Genomic DNA, 22577 nt, shown 5'->3' with positions numbered 1-22577 from the left:
ACTTGGCTACTCTAACTTAAAGTCATTAAGTTCTCACTGTCCCAATTAACTTAGAAAACCATCTTTCACCTCTCGGTACTTGGCACAATTTATCTAAACAATTAGGTAAAGCCCGTATAAGACAAGCATCACCTCTCGGTACTTAACCTATCAAATACTCTATTCCTTATGTTCTGGACCTAATATTCAATTTCTCAATTGTAAATACCAAATCCTAGGGTTTCATGCAATTTCGATTAAGTCCTCACAAGCAATTAAAATAAAGAATAGATCACAATGTAAGAACAAGCATATATCAAGTAAAACCAACTAAATCATCACAATAGTTTCAAGTACAACCCTAATCTGCCCTAGAAGAGTTCTTAGCCTATCATGGCTAAGATACAAATCAATTCAAAAGAAATAAAAGAGTTCCAAAGGAAAGAAAATAATAAAACCAAATGATCAATGATATCCTCTTCTTCATTCTTCTCTCTTTTTGCTTTCCTTTTGCTTTTCCTTGTTTAAGTCTCTAAATTCTGCCTAAAAAAAACCATCCTCTATCTGTTCTACAGGTTGCTATATATATACAACTCAAAAACCCAGAAATAACCAATCAAAAAATAACCAATTCGGACTCTGAACCGACTTAATTGCGGGCCGCAATAGACTCATTGCGGGCCGCAATACATGGTGGATTAATCTGCGCAATTCTGAAGGCCCATTGCGGGCCGCAACCATCCCATTACGGGCCGCAATACTTATGCTGAAATCGCCTAGTGTTCTTCCTGTTCTGGCTTCTTGATTACGGGCCGCAATGGTTCTCTTCCGGGCCGCAATGGCTTGTGACAGAAGCTGTATTCTTCGTGCTAACTCGCCCGTTTTGAGTCGTTAAGCTCCATAAACTTGATTACCTGTAGAACAAACATAACTAGGGCAGTAACTTGAACTTTTGAACATTTTTAACCTAATTAAACCTAATCTAACCAAAACTTGGTTTATTTTCCATATTCAACCCTAGGTATTGACATATATAATTTTGGCTTATCAGTCCCTCAAGTAGTTTAACAAAAAAAACTTCCAATGCTATCTAACTTTCATTTCCAGTGCTAATATCCAAACATTTAAAGCTCTGTTTATAACATTTTACAATGCTACTCACAAGCATTTAAACCTCTATTAGTAAGCATTAAAATTCTAAATCTATATAGTTTTAACTCGTAACTACTTTTGTATTCAAGCCAAAAACGAAAAGATTCATTTCACCCACTTTTTTTAAATTTTTCTCTGATCATTCTCATTTATTTTCTCGACTATCCGTGATGAATTTTGCGAATCTAAAAATATGAACGTTTTTTATCTGATTTTCTCTTTTAAATGAGATCCATGAAGAATAACTTTCGAGTTATATTTGTGTCGTAATTTTTTTTACCAATTTAAATTTTTATGTCTTTCAGTTTTTTTTTTATTTTGCTTCAAAATAATATAAACCTCATGTACATGCATATAAACCTCATTGATAACAATTTAAATCTCTAGAATAAAACATATAAACCTCATGTACAAATAATTTAAACCTCAACAATAACATTTCAAGGCATATAAACCTCAACGATAACATTGCATTTACAAAGCCTTGAAAATTTTAATGGTTGTAGACTGAGATTTAAAAATTTGAAAATTGAAAGTGCTCATGAGTTTTACTTAAAAAAACAAATGACTTTAAAATTACTCAAAAGTATTTCTTCATGGATCTTATTTGAAAGATAAAATCCAATAGGAAAAGTTTGTATTTTTAGATTCGTAAAATTCATCACGGGTCATCGAAAAAATAAATTATAATGATCAGATAAAAAATAAAAAAGAGTAAATAATATTTCTTTTTTTGGCTTGAAAACAAAAGTAGTTGAGATTTAAAACTATTTATAAATGCTTTCAGACAAAGATTTATATGCTTGCGAGTAACATTTTAAAATGTTATAAACATAGTTTTAAATGTTTGAATATTGGCGTTGGAAATAGAAGTTAGACAATATTTGAAGGTTTTTATGTTAAGCTACTTGGGAGACGCGCTCGGGTTTGATGGCTTAGAATACAGTACATTTCTCTAAAAAAAATAAACCAAAAGAATTCCACATTTATCCGAGCCATCAAATTAATATACAGTCCATTTATGGGAGGAGAGCACAGTCCATTTTTGGTTTTTTTTTTTTTTTGAAGAGTATAAATAAAAATTTCGGCTCCCATTGTAATATTACAAAAACAATCTCAACGTAACGAGCAATAGTTAAACTAAAAAGAGATGTTACGTACAGGAATTAAACTTAGGGCTCGTTTTTATTAATGATCAAATAAATTTTGTTATTAAAAAATTGAGTGGAAAAAAAGAGACTGAGTGAAAAGCGATAGAGTCGATTAAGCAAGCAATTAAAAAAGATGCTTGAAAAATAAAATTTAAAACAAGCCGTCACAGACCAGTCTCCGACATTTTTATTTTTACCCCATTAAAAAATTATTTTAATAATAATAACCAAAGTTTAGCAACAATTTTAAAAATGCCCCACCCGTGGAAATTTTCCACGGGCTGGAATTTTAATTCCCATTTTTTTTTATAAAACAGAAATTTATTTTTATTTTTTGTATTGAAATATTAGAAATGTTGGATATATTTCTTTGAAAATAGATGGAATACAATATAATTTGATTTATTAGAAATACTATAACAAATAACCCAGATCAATATTTTTCAGGTCGAATTTTTCGCGGCTGTAAGAAAAATTAATATATTTCTCTATGTGTTATTGGAAAAAAATAAAAATGCTTAGATTCTGAGTTATTGATCTCGGTTCAAAAGTCACTTCTATGTAATCTAGAAAATATTGTGATCCTTCTAGGACATTTAATTTATGGAAAGTTGTATCTATTTTTGAAAAAAAATAAAAACTTTAAGTTATTTAATAATTATTATTCAAAAAAAATTCTCAAAATAGATACAACTTTTTATAAATTAAATGTCCTAGAAGGATCACAATATTTTCTAGATTACATAGAAGTGGCTTTTGAACCGGGATCAATAACTCAGAATCTAAGCATTTTTATATTTTTTCCAATAACACATACAGAAATATATTAATTTTTCTTACAGCCGCGAAAAATCCGACCTGAAAAATATTGATCTGGATTATTTGTTACAGTATTTTTAATAAATCAAATTATATTGTATTCCATCTATTTTCAAAGAAATATATTCAACATTTCTAATATTTCAATACAAAAAATAAAAAATAAAAACAAATTTCTGTTTTATAAAAAAAAAATGAGAATTAAAATTCCACCCGTGGAAAATTTTTTCCACGGGTGAGGTATTTTTAAAATTATTGCTAAACTTTGGTTATTATTATTAAAATAATTTTTTAATGGGGTAAAAATAAAAATGTCGGACCAGTCTTAAAGAAAAGTGAAAATATCTGTGCATTGCTTTTTAATGTCTCCTGACAGCACGCAGAAAATATCTGTGCATTGTTTTTGAATTTAATATGAAAATATCTATTTTGAGAGTTGAAATGCATTGTAATTTTGTGCTCTAATATGTTCCATATTTTTTATGTCTGTTTTTAAAGTTCGAACAATCGATTCAAATCTCTCAACATGATTTTCATAATAAAATATGCTTGAAGATCAAATTATATATATTTTTTTAAAATAGATAGATACAAAATCACTGTTTTAAGGAGATTCTGGATCATCCAATAAAGTGATATTGTACCTATGTGAAAAAATAGTAAAAAAAAAATCTAAAAAAATCTAAATTTAACAAGTTTGGATTTCGAAAATGGAGATAAAAAATGTGATAAAGTGATATTGTACCTATGTAAAAAAATAGTAAAAAAATATACAAAATATAAAAAATATAAAATTTGAGCAGTTCAGATTTCGAAAATGGAAATAAAAAATGTGAATTATATTGGAGCACAAAATCATAATACATTTGAACCCTCCTCTTTTGAAAATATGTGTGCATTATGTCGAGCAGAATTAGGGTGTTCTTAAGTTCACCAAGTTTCTTTGTGAACTCAAGTCTAAAATCCGTCAAATAGGCTTCAAATGACGAATCTGAACCGTTGAAACCCGTCTACCTTATGAGTGATGCGTCTAAATGTGAAAATTTTAAACATTCAAATTAATTTCAAATGACGAATCTGAACCGTTGAAACCCGTCTACCTTATGAGTGATGCGCCTACATGTGAAAATTTTAAACATTCAAATTAATTTAGTATAAAGTCAATCGGTCAAAATTAGAAAGTTAATAAATTAATTTTAATACATTTATTTTTTTAGTTTTGTTTAATTATTATTATATTGCTGAAATGCTATTTAAGAGTGCGACAAATTGTTTAATTTATGCTATTTAATTAGTTGAAATTTTATTATCCATGAGAAATGATACTACAAATAAAACTTTTCAGCTTGTGTACGTAATATTTTTTCTCACTTCCTGACGAGCTCAGTATTTGAGAAATAAAACGGAGCTCCGAGTTAATTTTTATTTTTCTGCTTAGATATTTTATAGAATAGGAAACTTATCCATATGGTTTTGAACAATAAGAATATATATTAAAGCCTCCAAACACCGATTTTTTTATTTATATCCAAAATTTAAATTAAATTTCAAAAATTAACCGAACTGTCTGTCAAATTTGAAATCTACCCAAACCGGTTAACCGTTAACCGGACCAAATTTCCGGTTAACCGTTAACCGGACCAATACAAAGAACCCGGTTATCTGTTTAGCGGAAAGATAGAGATAGGTTCGGTTAGCTGTGAACCGGACTGGCTTGGTTCGGTTAACGGTTTAGCAGAAAGAATGGTCCGGTTATTGGTTAACCGAACCCAGCCCTTTTTTTTTTTTAGATGCGTGGCGCTGGGGGTCGACGCGTGGGGGTGGGGGTCATGCAGGGCTTTTGACACGTGGCTGTACAATCCTTGGTCCGGTTATTGGTTAACCGAACCCACATTTTTTTTTTTTTTTTTTTTTTTTTACACCTGGGGGTCATGCATACTGGGGTGACGACACGTGGCTAACCGGTTACTGTACACCCGTGGAGCTGCTGCATTTAATTCGAATTTGAGTGTGGCTTTCCATTTCAGATTTGCATCAGTGCGGGAAGAAGAGCAGAGAAGAGGAAGATTTCAGATATTAATCAGGTTTTTTTTTTTTAAATATTAAAATAGTTTATGATACTAATTAGAATAGTTTAGAATATTGATTAGATTGTTTAGAATCATGGAATATTGATTAGATTGTTTAGAATCATGGAATATTGTTTAGATTGTTTAGATTCTTGAAATTATTTCGAATATTGTTTAAGATTGTTTGGAAAATTATTTGGAAATATATTTCAAATATTTATTTGAAATATTATTTGGAATATTGAAAGATTGTTTAGAATTTGTTTGGAATATTATTTGGAATATTGTTTTGATTATTTTGAAATTGGTTAGTTCCGTTTAGAAAAATTTAAAATAGTAGCCTGAATAATTTAGAAAGTTGCAAAATAGTGTAGAATAATTTAGAAAAGTTCCAAAATAGTGTAGAATAATTTAGGAAGTTCCAAAATAGTGTAGATTAATTTAGAAAATTTTAAAGTGTTGCTCGAATAATTTAGAAACTTCCAAAATAGTGTAGAATAATTTAGAAAAGTTCGAAAATAGTTTAGAGTAATTTGTAAAATACCAAAATGGTGAAAAATAAATTAGAAAGTTCAAAAATAGAGTAATTTGTAAAATTCCAAAATGGTGAAAAATAATTTAGAAAATTCAAAATAGTTTAGAATAATTTAGAAAAGTTTCAAAATGGTTTAGAGTAATTTGTAAAATTCCAAAATGGTGAAAAATAATTTAGAAACTTCCAAAATAGTGTAGAATAATTTAGAAAAGTTCCAAAATAGTTTAGAGTAATTTGTAAAATACCAAAATGGTGAAAAATAAATTAGGAAGTTGTAAAATAGTGTAGAATAATTTAGAAAATTTTAAAGTGGTGCCCGAATAATTTAGAAAGTTCCAAAATAGTCGATAATAATTTAGAAAAGTTCAAAAACAGTCTAGAATAATTTAGAAAATTTTAAAATAGTGTAAAATAGTTTAGAAAATTTAGGTAATCCAAATTGGTTTAGAAATAATCAGAAACAGAAAAAACGGTTTAGATTAGTTTAAATTTTTTGAAAATAATGAATTAACTTTTAATTAATTTTGTAGCATGACAGACGAAATCAATGATGAAGTACCTATGGCGCGGGATACTTTTAGTGATCTGTTGTGGATACCGCATACCAGTCACAGGGTGTGTCAGGCTTCTGAGGAGGTAAGCAATTACTTATTTCTTTTTTTCTGAATTGTTCAGAAATATCATCTTGTTTTAATTTCTAATTTTTATTTTCGGTAATGTAGAAAAAGGATGTTATAAACGTGAAGCACTACCGTTGCATGACCGCGTACCACGCTGCATACGCGCCATTCTTGATTCGATTGGGTTTATACCAGATCGCATGCATGCCTCACAAAAAAATCGATGCAGCGCTGATACACGGACTTGTGGAGCGGTGGCGTCCCGAGACACACACCTTTCATCTTCCCTTCGGAGAGATGACAGGTATTAACTTCGAAACCATTTCAAATAAATCTGTTCTTTGTGATAATTTACTGACAATTCAAATGAAGAAATTTATATTTTTTAATTTGATAAATTACAGTTACTTTGGAGGACGTCAGCTGTTTATGGGGTTTGCCCATTACGGGAGTCCCAGTGACGGGGACTACAGACGGGAGGAATGCAAAAGGCAGGCTCTTCGAATTGTTAGGAATCAAAGAGCATGAGCAGAGTGATCTTTTGAAAAAACGGGGGTCTGAGAGAAATGAAAAAAGCATGGAGTTGACTTTCCTCAAATCTAAGTTTCGTGAACGATTTGAGAATCTACCAGTAGAACGCGACGAGGATACGCTGAAGTGGTAAGTATATATATATATATCAATTTATCCGTTCTTTAGCCTATCAATAATGTACTCACCTTGTCTTGAATTTTGCTAGGTATGTCCGTGCATATATCTTGGACCTGATGTCGTCCAGTTTGTACCCAGACAGTGGCGGGGACGGGATACCATTGTGGTATCTCGATCTAATTGTGGATTTGGACACGCCGGTACAGTACAATTGGGGTGGAGCAGTTCTTGCATATCTGTATCGGCATCTATGTCTCGCTACCGAGCCCGGGAGAGGATCTATGTATGGTCCGGTGATGCTTCTGCAGCACTGGTCATGGACCCGCTTTCCAGTTCTCCGGCCTGAGCCGCAAACTAAAAATTGGGAACCTACCTGGGGCACTCCATCGCTTGATACATGCGCATCTTTTGCGTACAAATGGTGTTGTCCGCACAAATACGTGTCATCCTCCCACTACAAGACCCAGGGTGCACGTATCCCGCGGGGCCAGTTTCAGAGTTTGACGGAGGATCATGTGAATTGGGAGCCGTATGGGACGGTCTATAGCAAGCTTCCGACAGTGACCCAGCAGGGAAGGGTATGTTTCAATCTAGTTATTTATTTAGTTATGTGTTACCGTATTTATAAATTATAACTCACATTCTTGATAAATTTATCAGCCCTACTACTTGTATAGCGGTCCACTGTTATTTTATTGGATCGTTGAGCATACCTATCCGGATCGCTGCATGCGACAATTCGGATTATTTCAAGAGATTCCGGTGCCAGAACCATTGAATAGGCACACGCATGTTGAGTTGCACAAGTAAGGTTTACTCACCGTCAATTTCCTTATTTATGTTACTTATCTTTGGATGTTAAGTTCTTATAAAATTATGAACAGGTTGATGTTAAGTTCATCATATCTCATTTCGCGGACAACTGCCATGAAATGAGAACATGGTATGCCGGTCAGTTGAGGCTTCTGACATTCACATTCAACCTTGTTGTTGTCCATAACAACAACCCTATAACCGAAATCCCTACGAGTATACTCAAGTCTCGGTTGATTACGCCTTGCTGGTATTTTTTCACCCTTAACCATGACCTCAAAAATACCATGTCTTCCACGGTAAGGAATCACAGTCATGTCCCTTCCTTTTTCGATACGCTTTTGCAATAACTGGGTTACCCTTTCGGACCACACCTGACCATGCTGAAATCTCATTTGAGCTTTGCTCCATCGGTCAAAAAACCATTTATTCAACTTATAAAACGTGTCCTCCACGACCGCTGAAACCGGTAATCGCCGACTAATTTTGAACACGGCGTTCAGTGACTCTGACCCATTTGTTGTCATTATCCCCCATCAGTGACCTCCGTCCTCTGCTTGATACAACTTCTCCGGACATGGAAGCTCGTCTTCATCATTAGGGTTCCTCTTACCCACCTTGTTAAGGTAGTCGATAGCCTTCGGACAACCAATTTCAAAGTCTTGTAACATCTCCTGCAACCTCCTAGGTTTGCATTTGTTCACTCCAGCTATGAACCTATCGCTAACCTCTCTCTTACGCCCCACGTGCTTGTAGAGATTTTCGGCAACATGTTGAGAGCAATACCGGTGCACACATTGATCGGTAGTCTCATCCCACCCGAGATTTGGATCCTGGAACACGGCTTTAATTCCCAAATGTCTATCCGATATGACACAAAAGAATCGATTATCTCCAATTACTTCCAGCCTCAACCATCTCATAAAAAAACCCCAGTTGTCAGCACTTTCTTTCTCCACAATTGCAAAAGCCACTGGAAGTAATTGGTTTTCGGCATCGTACATACATGCCATCAGCAGCCTTCCTTGGTACCGTCCCGACATGAAACATGCATCGATACTAATCACTGGTCTGAGGAACGGTATCGCTGCAATACAAGCTCCAAATGCCCATGCCGCTCTGTGGAAAAGCCTGTCAGTTTCTCCATCAATCGGGGTCGAGATCACACAATACTTGGTTCCTGGATTGTTTCTTTTGATGGCTTCTAATAGTGGAATAAGCAAGTTGTACGAGTTCTCCCAACTCCCAAACAGATTTGCAATAGCAAGCTCACGGCCTCTCCATAATTTATTGTACTTGGGGGTTACCTTATTATATTTCTGCATGATGATATCTCGGATATGATTTATAGGAGAGCACACATCCCTTCTAATAGTCTTATCAATTGCAAGGGCAACCATCTCTGCTGTCAGCTGACAATGATCAGTACGTGTTGCTGATACTCTGCACGTATGAGGATACGCTTGTTTGGTAATAATCCAAGATTCTGAAATACCGTTTTGCTTGGCGCATAACTTAAATTTACAAAAAACATCTCTGCACGCCACCTCGTAACGTCTGGGTTCACTTCTAAGAACCTTGCACTCACAGTTCTTATCGAGATGGAACTCATTGATTGCTATCCTTAGAGCCGTTTTTGACTCATAGACTACGCCCTTAGCCAACGGATTATCGAATGTTTTTTTTGAGCTGCCGAAAAAATCGACATCCGCAGGCCGAAAACCGGATATGTCATTGAAACTATCAACCGGATGTGTCATATTTTCTCGACCAGTTATCGGGTACTGTGATTGACGAGATTGTGTTTGACGAGACTTTGATTGCGACTGGCTGAGTGGTTCAATGTCATCGTCGGAACCCAATGACTCATCTGAGAGCATCTCATCTCCACTTTCCAAACTGTCAGAATCAATTGCATCCACAGGTACATGCGAATAATCACGTACCTGTCTACGGACCCGACTGGTATTGGGTCGGGGTCTAACTGGTAAATCCACAGAGTTTCGACTGGTACTGAGTCCGGGTATAACTGGTTGATCCACAGAGTTGCTAACGATACTGGGTCGGTGTCTCATTGGTACATCCACAGAGTGCCGACCGGTACTGGGTCGGGATCTAACTGGCATTGGGTCAGGATCCACAGGATTTCGACTTGTACTGGGTCGGGATCGAGGTTCAGGAATCTGACTGGTACAGTTCGGTTCCAATTCTACATATAACTCCAGAATTGGTAACCTTTGTGAAAAAGAGGACACAACTCCTAACATGAATTCGAACGATTGTTGGTCCATTACCGGTACTAATTGATAGTCACGTTGTCCATCGGTGGACATATTAAACCTGGCTTGAATTTCCAGATTTGCTTGACTAGCATTGTACCCAACAAATTTATAAATCTCATTCTGAAGATAATCAAAATTGTGGTTCACGGTTAGCGGTACTGAGTATTTAGCTCGGGTACTGTAAAAGACCCCGTCATCATTGTATTTGATTTCCCCTCCAATAAAAATTTTCGCACAAATGGTTGTCATTTTTAGTTTCGATTGGTCTGGCAATTTAAAAAATAACAACATATAAGTAATTAAAACTTGTCTGGACCTCTAAAAATTATTCTATATCATTTTACATTTTTCTAAATTATTCTAGACCATTTTGGATATTCCTAAATTATTCTACACCGTTTTGGAATGTTCTAAAAAATTATAAATTATTTCGACAATATTCTGAACCGTTTAAAATGAACTAATTAATTATATTATCAATTAAAATAAATAAAAAACAAAAAATACCTGAATCGAAGAGCCGATTGATCAGACAGTCAGAGCTCCGTAAGGATTCCTAAAACAATTCTAAATCATTTTAGAATTTTTTTGTCATATTCTAAACTATTTTGGAACCTTGGTAGCTACTACCAAGTTTTCAAAAAAAAAAGAATCCGTAATTTGTTATTAAATTAAATAATAAATTAAATAATAAGTAACAATCTTTCTCCATTACTTTTGATTTATATTTTTAATAACAATAATGAACAATTTGCCAATTTATTTTATTTATCACAAGTTGGTAAAAAAAAAAATTGTGGTACATATTGAATAACAATAATATATGCAAATATTACGGTTATAATATGTTGTATTTTGAAACCATATTTTATTTTCTTCTTCTCCAGCAGACGAAATTTCAAAAATCGATAGTTAAAAAATAAACTTATATAATTTACAAATTAATTATAAAAATAAATTACCTTCTTTTTTCTTGTTTTCTTCGGTTCGTATCTCAAACAGCGGTTTTTTTTTTTTTTCCTTTTCTTCCGTTCGTCTCTCAAACAACAATTTTTTTTTTTGGTTTCATCTCTCTGTCGGGCTCAAATTTATAGAGCTGAAGCCATACCCTTGGTTCGGTTAACCGTTAACCGAACCCTTGGTCCGCTAAACGGTTAACCGAACCCAAAGCCTTGGTCCGCTAAACGGTTAACCGAACCAAGGGTTCGCTAAACGGTTAACCGAACCAAGGGTTCGCTAAACCGTTAACCGAACCTAGGGTCCGGTTAACCGTTTAGCGGTTTGGGTAGTTTTAAAATTTGAAAAGCAAACCGGTTGATTTTTGAAATTAAATTTAAATTTTGGATAAAAATAAAAAAATCGGCTCCAAACACTTAGAGATAAATTTATTTTTTCTAAATATTTTCATGAAAACGCTTCATGCCGAAGAGGCTCTAAATAAAAAAAAATATTTTAATTAATAAAAATTGGAATTTAAGTTATTCAACTTATTAAATACAATAAGAGAATTTTTTATTCAGATTTCTAAGCTGCCATCTTCTACGCAAAGAATATTATATATTTTTGTTACTTAATCAAGATTGATTTTCATAAATAAAATGCTTTGACGAGAAGTCGATAAATTTATCTGATCTCCCCATCAGACTCAAAATTGGATTTAAAAACGTCTCATAGACACCTCCGTCACTTTCGATTCGAGCCCAATAATTCGAGGGCATTTCAAGAAAAATAAAAATAAAAGGAAGGAAATTCAAGTCAAATAAAACGATTTTGATACGAAATTAGGAAAAGGCGATTCTCCTGATTTTTTTTTCTAGATAGAACCAATTTTAAATATTTTAACAGAACAAACATCATTGATTTCGTTTTTAAAAAAAACAGCTTGAGGCACAAATATGTTTGCTCCACCGATCCGCATGATCGGTGGAGCTATTTACTATTGATTTTTGTGGTAATCGATGGTCAGATTGTATATATGAGACATGATTAGTGGAGTTGTTGTTTTTTTTTTTTTTTTAAATTCAAACCAATGATACTTGTTTCGTTAAAAATATTAAATTTGATTCTATTTAAAAAAAAAAAAAACGATTCTACTTGTAAAAGGTAAGATTATTACATCTGATTATATTTTAGTTAAAATTTGAATACACCAAGTCATCTAATCGTTATCTCTTTCCTTATTAATTTTTTCTCCTTTTAAATTAAAATCCAGATCGTTTGTCTTATTCTTCTTTCGTAAGTGATGTGTGATGATAAAAATAAAAAAATTTAAGCTTGTTGCTTGTTTAATACAATGTCAAAAGATAAACACACTGAAATTAACTTATCATAATATACTTGATTCGTTCTTTTATTGAACACTTAAAACTTCTTAAAACGAAATAAAATATTATAAATGTCACTAAGATCAACATTTGCAACCGTTTTTGTGATTTTCAAACTTAACGCACAAGTCTAATTATACAAGAAATGTAGTAATTAACAACGATACATAATAAATTATGGTACCCAAATCCATATCTTTCATTATTATCACACACAGGTCTAATTATACAAGAAATGTCTAATTTGGAGATGAAGCCATTTTGAACCTGAAAAACATCGATAGTACAGACTTGATTTTGAAACCTCCAAATTCTTAAAAATAACTCGATGACCTTACGAATACCCCAGTTCTACTCAGATGCTACAATACCGGCCATTTTTATTAATATCCTTGAAAAAAAACTTAATTTTAAAATACCCTTACATTAAATTTTTTTTTAAAAAATGTCCCAACAGCCAGGCCCACGGACGGCCCAAAACACAAGCGGACCGCCCGTCCCATGGGCGGGTCACAGCACCAGCGGACCGCTCGTGGGACGGGCGGTTCACTGTTCACTATTTTTTTTTAGAGATCTTAGTATTTTGATTTGAATAATTCTGTGAAAAAAAAGTTTTCTTATTTAAAGTGTATGCCAAAAAATAAAATATTCGATATATTTACGAAGTGATGTAGTAATTCTTTATAACTTTGATTTTTTTTTTTTTTGTGAACTTTGATTTTATTTGTCAGTTGGATATCACAAATCTAAATATAACACTAATTAAGGACTTGACCATTATTCTGATTTTTATAATATATGTATAATATATACATATGTACATATATACATATACACATATACATATACATACACATATACATATATACACATACACATACACATACATATATACATATAGACATGTACACATGTACACATGTACACATGTACACATGTACACATATACACATATACACATATAAACATATACACATATGTATATGTATATGTATATATGTATATATGTACATATGTATATATTATACATATATTATAAAAACCATAATAAAGGCCAAGTTCTTCATTAGTGTTATATTTAGACTTGTGATATAAAATAAAAAAAATCAAATCAAATAAAATCAAAGTTCACTAAAAAAAAAAAAAAAAAAAATCAAAGTCATAAAGATTTACGACATCACTTCGTAAATATATCAAATATTTTATTTTTTGGCATGCACTCTAAATAAGAAAACTTTATTTTCACAAAAATTATTCAAATCAAAATACTAAGATCTCTAAAAAAAAAAAATAGTGAACAGTGAAACGCCCGTCCGCTAGTGTTGTGACCCGCCCGTGGGACGGGTGGTCCGCTTGTGTTTTGGGCCGCCCGTGAACCTGGCGATTGGATTTTTTTTTTTTGGACATTTTAAAAAAAAAAAATTCAATGTAAGAGCATTTTTAAAATTAAGTTTTTTTTTAAAGATATTAATAAAAATGGCCGCTCTAATACCAACTTCACTTGATATTGTGTGATTGTGTCCTTATTTTAATTTTTAGTTTTTTTTTTTTTATATATCTTACTGGGCTACTAATCTGGAATGAATGGCGTTCCAATTGAGCCATCTCAATTTGGGCCTCAATTTTCGAACTTCTCCTAAAGAAATATCCATTTGACAGTCCAGTAAGCATTTTGTATCTTTAACGGATCCTGATCTATCTGTTGATCCAATCCGACAAGGACTTCCCTAACAGATATCGGACGGTCCGAAAATAGAATTTTAACTTGGAACGCATCTCAAAGCACAAATAATACTGCCCCCTACTTCTATCCCGATTACCCACCGGCTGAAATTCAATCTGAACCGTCCATTTCAATTGTGTTGAGTCAGGTACCTGAAGGTACGTATCCACACTTGGTCCAGTAGGACCAGTACTACAGTTTCGTTGAACCGCCTCCTCAATTCCGCAACAGCCATCAAAATCACAACTTTGACTAGTGCTCCGTGCTTAACCTAATCGCTTGATTCCAAGTCACAAGTCTAATTGCTTTCCCATATCATCTCCAGTTACAAACAGATAAATAATCCTTTAGTTCTTCGTCTCCACTTAAAAAGATCCTGGAAGCTCCGTTTGTCAATTGACTGGAGACGAAGAAAGCCTACTTCCGCCAGAGCCCAGATTTGTGGACGACACTCGACTCTACCTCTTTTGTGCAAAGACTGCTAGGATTTCTCCGATTATTCACTTCCTTTTTCTTCTTCCCTCTGTTAATTCCCGAATTACCGTTTAGCCAAGTTTTGAGCCAATTTGAACTTCATTATACCGACATAGGAGCTCTCTATTATCTAATGGCGACGACCGTTGTACCGCCTCACGCCGCCTTCTTTGGTGCAAAGGTCTGTCACTCTTCTAATGTCTCCTTTTTTAATTTAGCTTGTTAGCCTGAATACTAGCCACTATGGACGGAGTTTGTTTCTAGTCCAGTTATTGAGCAGCTACCTATGCACACCATGTGCTTGATGAATTGTCTCTGTGAACAATGCAATCCCAAGTGTTCTCTCTCAACCACTTGGGCTGCCTTTACACTTACCCAGCATTCTTTGCTCAACTTGTACACCCAAATTATGCACATTTTTGTGCGTGCACATAAGGTGTTTGATGATAAGCCTATATGAGTCATATGAACACTGGTTTTGCTTAAATAAATTGAGTGCCGTGTGAGAATAATATTGGGGGACTGTCATAGTCCTTGATGAGTTTCTCTCTGCTCATACTGTGGATTTTATCCATGACTGAGTTTGCTTTTTCTTCTTATCCGCTCTGAAGTTGCCACCATCATTACCTACCACAGCTAATGTTTGTTATTAGGGTTCCTAATTTGTGGGCTTTGGGTCTCCAAATTACCTTTTAGATTTTTTTTTATTTAGGCTAGAGGGCTCAGTGCCCAAAAGAAAGAAGTATTTACACACCTAGAGTTTCCTAATTATTACAAATATTTATATGCCATATAACCACACAATTAAAATACAATATATCAAATTAAAATCTCCTTTTGGCCTTCTCTCATCCTCCACTGAGTGTGCTCTAGCACGGATTGTACCACTGTTGTACTTGAAGTCTTGTATCATTTATTAGAAGTGTCTGCACCCACTTTTAGAGCTTTTAATCTGTATTTCATCAGTTTCTGCATGTACAGATTTTTACTCTTAATGAAAATAGATTGTTGTTTGCCTACTATGAAAAGAAACAGAAGCTGAAAAAGAGTGGAAAAATAAATTTGTCAACTTAGAATTTTCCCTTAATTTTTTTCATGCAAATGTTTTTTTTTATAAATTGCAGGTAGAATTGCTGGTATTAACTTTTTTTTTTTCATTCATTTTAGAAGGAAATTGGTGTGAGATCTTCATTTTCTCCATCAATTAGCGCTCACAGATGTCGAAAGCATTCCCTGAACAAGGTTCTTGCAGTAATGGCACCAAGTCAACCATCCCGTGCTCCTGCCACCACCGGTTCAGTTCGGTTTTTGTTCTTTTTTCTTCTTGACATGTTTTCCTGTTCTATTCTGTATATATTTCACATTTGTTGGTCAAATTTAACTAAAGCAAACATGGATTGGCATAAATAAAATGAACAATTCGCAGAATAGAGTTGATGTTGCTTCTTTGAAATTACATCTTATGGAATACCCACAGTTATGCCTCTAAACGACACATGGTTACTATTGCAAAACTTGAGAATAAAAAGTTTAAATTGGATACTACATGAATAAGTTATTTAGGTTTTATCCACATAAGCTATTCATTTTACAACCTTTAAAGGTCTATCTGCAAAGTTTTCTGTAACTGAGTTTGGTTCTAGTTAGCTCATAACCTGTTTATACTGATAGGTGAAACATGGGATGACAATGACAGAGAAGATCTTGGCAAAGTCCTCAGATAGAGCAAAATTGGAGCCTGGAGAAAACATTTGGGTTAACATAGATGTATTAATGACTCATGATGTGTGTGGACCTGGTACCATTGGCATTTTCAAGAAAGAGTTTGGTGAAAATGCAAAGGTTTGTTGTCTCAGTGGTTTCTAGAATTCTATACCAGTTGGTTCGTGATAGTTTTATTGCTGGGATTTAGTGTTGCACGAAAAAAGAAAAAGAAAAAAAGGAACAGAGAAGGTTTGTACCAAATTATTTAGTACAGTACAAATTGTCTGCTGTGTGATGTTAAATGTATCTCTGTGTTTTGGTTACACTGATATGACTTTCCATAATAAAAGCAATGACTGTTTTGCCAGGTCTGGGACAGAGAGAAGATAGTAATAATACCGGATCACTACATATTCACCTCCGATGAGCGTGCCAACCGGAATGTCGATATTTTGCGTGATTTTTGCTTGGAACAAAACATCAAGTATTTCTATGATATCAAGGACTTAAGTAACTTTAAGGTATAATGTTGTATCTGGAGATTTCAGTTCCCTCTTATAATTATATGTTTGGCCTTTGCTGAGCTCCCCTGAAAAATAATGGAGTTGTAGGTTAATCCAGATTACAAAGGTGTCTGTCATGTTGCACTTGCTCAAGAAGGTCACTGCCGTCCTGGAGAGGTGAGCATTCAATTAGTGGTTAGTCTTCAAATTTCAAAATATGTTTTAAATTAGTTAAAGGGAAAAGTTTTCTGAAGGTTTTACTCGGCACTGATTCGCACACGTGTAATGCTGGTGCATTTGGCCAATTTGCAACTGGGATTGGAAATACTGATGCAGGCTTTGTTATGGGCGCTGGAAAGCTTCTATTAAAGGTTTATGACACTTCATTTTTTGGAACAGAAGTACAAAACTCTAGTTTGCAAATCTCATGAACTTGATTGGTTTCCATTTAGGTACCACCTACAATGAGGTTTGTGCTGGATGGAGAAATGCCTCACTATTTACTTGCGAAGGATTTGATCTTGCAAGTAAGATCTCTTTCTTTTTCACAGTGAATCTTTTGTGTAAAAGCTTTTCAATTTATTATTGTGAATAGTATTTAATTTAATTGTGGAAATTGATGATGTATATTTGATGGGATATTTTTTGGACAATTGAGATATTTGACAAGTTCATTGAATAAGGTCACAAAGTTTAACAATAAATAAAATTACACTTATTCGCATGCATAGATAATCTGTCTATCAAATTTTACGTGATAAAATAATTGATAATGCATCAAGGGTCTGTCATCATCTTTTATGTGTATGATTAATGAAGACATGTATCTTGCTTAAAACTTGTTATCATGTTTGAAATTTAACTGATTTTAACCCTTATTCAATTGTTCAGATTATTGGTGAAATTACTGTGGCTGGTGCAACCTACAAATCCATGGAGTTTGTTGGTTCAACTGTTGATAGTTTAAATGTACACCTCCTTATTTCCTATATATTATAAAATTAGAATGTGCGTGAAAGTTTCACTGAAATATATTTTTGCTTTGAAGATGGAAGAGAGAATGACATTATGCAATATGGTTGTTGAAGCTGGTGGCAAGAACGGAGTTGTTCCATCTGACGAAACTACATTCAAGTACCTTGAGGTATGAGAACTTGCCGTACTAAATCTATATATGTTTCTTACGCATTAATCATGAATAAACATTTATTTGATAATTTGAATGTCATATTCTAGATATTATGGCATTAAAATGCCTCATTTTTTGGACAAGTGTATTTAGGATTTACATAAAGATAGTAATGGATTTATGACTTTTTTTTCATGGTGCAGGGTAAGACATCTGTTAATTATGAACCTGTCTACAGTGATGAATCTGCAAGGTTAGTTTACATGTATGACGATATATTTCACTTGGTAATGCTGGTGAAGTTGCTTGCAATTTTTTTTTCTCTGCTGACCTCTTATATGCATTATCAACTTAGATTTATCAGCGAGTACAGATTTGATGTATCCAAGCTGGAACCAGTTGTTGCCAAGGTACTCTTTCCGCCTTATCATATGTTACATATAAATATATTCTCTTACAGTGGATGATATATCTGCTTTTCTTTTGATACTCCAGCCACATTCGCCTGACAATCGCGCTCTAGCAAGAGAGTGCAAGGATGTGAAAATAGACCGTGTGTATATTGGTTCATGCACTGGTGGAAAGACCGAAGATTTCATGGCTGCTGCTAAAGTTTTCCTAGCCTCTGTGAGTAGCTTCTGAGTTCATTATATATAATTATTTGCACAGTATCAGATATTTTGTGTGTAGAAAGAGAGTGTAGTGCCATATTGTGCCATAAATGGTTACCCAGCAATTGGCTAGGTATTTCACATAATACATGTGATTGACTTGTCTCGTCATATTAATTTTTGGCTTTCTTTTTCCTATGTATTTTTGATATGTGATGTTTGTATGGTCCATCTTTCATGTTTCTCAAGAGCGGTTTTAATATATTCTGATATCAAATATTGCTGTTCAATCTGGCATGTTGCACTTTTGCACATTTGTAGCTTGTGTATATATGTTTACTTGTTACTAGGTATACTAATGTGATTATCATTTAACTTAAAACAGGGAAAGAAGGCCAAGGTCCCCACTTTCCTTGTCCCTGCAACTCAGAAGGTAATATATCATTTAAAAAAATAAAAATAAAATAAAATCTGAGTTACCTGTCTATTGCCAAAATTGAATTTATATCAGCATTTACTTCTTTATTTTTTCTTAGGTATGGGTAGATCTGTATACCCTTCCAGTGCCAGGATCAGGAGGGAAAACTTGCTCTCAGATTTTTGAGGAGGCTGGGTGTGACACACCAGCTAGCCCTAGTTGTGGGGCCTGTTTGGGTGGTCCTCGTGATACTTATGCTCGCATGAATGAACCTATGGTATTTCTTTTCTTAATTTACTTTATTTTTTTTATAAAGTGCAGAAAGGTCTTATAAAATGCAAAAGAATGCTAAAGTTTGTGTCAAACTGTATAGTTGCAATACCTCAACAGGCCAGAAATCTTGTTTAATGGGTAATTTTATTATACTGTTGGTTATAGCGGGAAGTATGAGGTTTTGGATGTGCTACCTAAAACAATGCATTAAGAAACAATGTCCAGCCATATTATCATTACAAAAGAGATCTTTGAATAAAGTTTGTTAATTTATTGCTTCTTACTTCTTGCATTGACGCTTAAATTTCAGGTATGTGTTTCTACAACAAATAGAAACTTCCCAGGAAGAATGGGGCATAAAGAAGGGCAGATATATCTCGCCTCACCTTACACAGCTGCTGCCTCTGCCTTAACAGGTTACGTCACCGACCCACGAGAATTCCTGTGAGAGTATTATGGAGCGACTTGTCATTTGTTGTATTGTATCATCAGAGGACATGGACTGTTTATTATTAGTGTTATAATTTCCTGGGTTAACGCTACTTGGCTAAAAATAAAGACTTGAGCTATAGAGTGGGACATAAATAAATTCTCTACATGTTTTTATTTCGACGGATTTGTCAATCCTGAAGTTTTGCCAGTACTATCTTTTTGAGAATTTAATGAACATAGTGGGATTTTGATCTGTTTAGGCTCCTATTTTTGATCTTTTTGGAGTGGCATGGGCACAATTTTTTTAAAAAAAAAAATAATAGAGAAACAAAATCGTCCAGAAATAAATAAAAATGGCGAAAAAGAAAAAAAATTGAATTTATAAAAGAATATTACCTTTGCATCGTCCATAATAGATTCATCAGATACATTCTCAGCTCCATTATCATTAAAATTATCAAAACTCGTGTTTGTGTCATTACAAGACATCATGTGTACTCCATTATCACTAAAATCGTTAAAACTCACATGTGCGTTATCACAAGACATCGTGTGTAACTGGATAACATAACAAAGGGTTATAATAAGTAGCAAAAGGAAATAAATGTATTTCAATTTTGACTTAAACAAAAAACTGAAATCAAATATTAATTACTCATATCAAATGGATTGTCAGTAGCTGTAGCTTCATCAAAATTGAAATTTGTTACCAGAATCACAGGTCCATTCAAGTACACATTGTAAACAACACATAACGCATTCAAAATGTTTCCACTATCCGAGACGAAGTTGCTTGGTAAGTCTGATTCATAGCTTTGAAACTCAATTTGTGTTGTTCGATTGAGTGATATTTTTCCTATTCACAGTTCTTGTATTAGTGTGTCTTCTTGATATAATGTCAGACAATGTTTTTAAATGCAACCACATGGACTCCATATGCGTTTACAGTTGGCAGCTGCATCCAGAATTTCATGTAGTCTCTCTTATGTGGCTTTGAAAAATGCGATCTCATATGCGAATATGCAGACAATATATACAGATATGCGGATATGCGGACAACATATGTGGATATGGGTTCATATGATTGCACTCAAATATGAAAAAGTTTCATAACAATATTGCTTTGGGAGAGGCTTGAACCTATAACCTATGGGAGTGTGGTAAAAAACACAAACCTTAAACACCATTGTATTATAAATTAGTTTTTATTTTATGTATATTCTTTTTAAAACTCAGATATGTACTTCTGTAATAAAATCAACATATGCAAGTACAACAGTTCAATTGTATATGAACTGATCTCATTTGTATCAATAATAGAGTATTCCAAGCACAAATTATTTAGGAGAGGACAACCAGCAAAAATTTGGCTAATTAAAACATTATTTAAATGAAATTTAGCCAAGTGCAATTTCTTCAAGTTATGGAGTCTAACAGATGGAATAAAAAGTTCTTCTATTTCATAAAGATTATCATAAAAAAAAACACAAAGTTCAACAAGGTTGCTATTTTGAAAAATTATATCAATGACCCCTCTTGGAAATTGATTTTTAATTGGAATATTTAATTTTTCAACACCATAGTTCAATGCATAACATATACCAAATTACCAGACTGAGTAAAAAAACTTTTAAGTTCTCCAAGGTACCAAAAAATAACTTGAAAATATAACATAATAGAATTGTTAATCACTCCTAAACTCTCCGATATTTAATTACATTTCTAAAGCATAATTTTTTTAAGAAGAAAATTTAAACTTGAAAGTCTCCACAAATAAATTATCACGCAACAGAATGAAGTAATTAGCAAAAGTCAACATATCTTCACATGAATCAAAGGAGGAGTCTCATCCTTCAAAAAATATTCAATTTTGAAATTCAAGTGAGGAATGATCATCCATAGGGAACTCCATTGTTTGGAGAGAATAAATGTTTAGACAAGTATTTTTGAAGGGACAAATGCCAAGATACGATGAATAATATCAAGAGGTAAGTGATCAAAAGTTGTAGGAGACACCTTAAAAAAAATCACAGAGAAACAAAATCGTCCAGAAATAAATAAAAATGGTGAAAAATAAAATATAATTGAATTTATATAAGAATGTTACCTTTGCATCGTCCATAATAGATTCACCAGATACATCCTCAGCTCCATTATCACTAAATCGTTAGAACTCACATCTGCGTCATCACAAGACATCGTGTGTAACTAGATAACATAACAAAGAGTTAGAATAAGTACCAAAAGGAAATAAATGTATTTCAATTTTGACTTAAACAAAAACTGAAATCAAATATTGATTACTCACATCATATGGATCGTCAGTAGCTGTAACTTCATTAAAATTGAAACTTGTTACCATAATCACAAGTCCATTCAAGTGCACATTGTGAACAGCAGCTAACGCATTCAAAATGTTTCCACTACCCGAGACGAAGTTGTTTGGTAAGTCTGATTCATAGCTTTGAAACTCAATCTGTGTTGTTCAATTGAGTGATATTTTCCCTATTCGCAATTCTTGTATTAGTGTGCCTTCTTGATATAATATCAGACAATTTTTTTATATGCAACCACATGGACTGCATATGCATTTGCAGTTGGCAGCTGCATCCAGAATTTCATGTTTATGCGGCTTTGAAAAATGCGATCTCATGTGTGAATATGCAGACAACATATACATATATGCGGATATGCGGTTCATATGATTGCACTCAAATATAAAAAAGTCTTATAATTTGGGAGATGCTACTGGAGTGTTGTAAAAAATACAAACCCTAAATACCATTGTATTATAAATTAGTTTTTATTTTATGTATATTCTTTTAAAAACACAGACATATACTTCTGTAATAAAATCAACACATGTAAATACAACTGTTCAATTGTTTATGAACTGATCTCATTTGTATCAATAA

General features: G+C 33.4%; 1 protein-coding gene across 1 annotated transcript; it reads left to right on the top strand.

Annotated features, from left to right (window-relative positions):
- Window positions 1–14309: 14309 nt before the first annotated feature.
- On the top strand, window positions 14310–19915 carry LOC144566051 (3-isopropylmalate dehydratase large subunit, chloroplastic-like). The gene is made up of 15 exons (XM_078315910.1): window positions 14310–14773; window positions 15760–15891; window positions 16264–16434; window positions 16665–16817; window positions 16908–16976; window positions 17054–17170; window positions 17252–17326; window positions 17691–17768; window positions 17848–17943; window positions 18132–18181; window positions 18284–18338; window positions 18424–18555; window positions 18925–18972; window positions 19076–19234; window positions 19541–19915. Exons 1-15 carry the CDS (start codon window positions 14726–14728, stop codon window positions 19676–19678), a joined length of 1521 nt encoding a protein of 506 aa, XP_078172036.1. The 5' UTR covers window positions 14310–14725; the 3' UTR covers window positions 19679–19915.
- The last annotated feature ends 2662 nt before the right edge of the window (window positions 19916–22577 follow it).

The sequence above is a fragment of the Carex rostrata genome, chromosome 15, assembly GCF_964058835.1.
Source record: "Carex rostrata chromosome 15, lpCarRost1.2, whole genome shotgun sequence".
Taxonomy (NCBI): Eukaryota; Viridiplantae; Streptophyta; class Magnoliopsida; order Poales; family Cyperaceae; genus Carex; species Carex rostrata.
The sequence above is the reverse complement of the archived record's forward strand: the minus strand, read 5'-3'. Positions and strand labels throughout refer to the sequence as shown.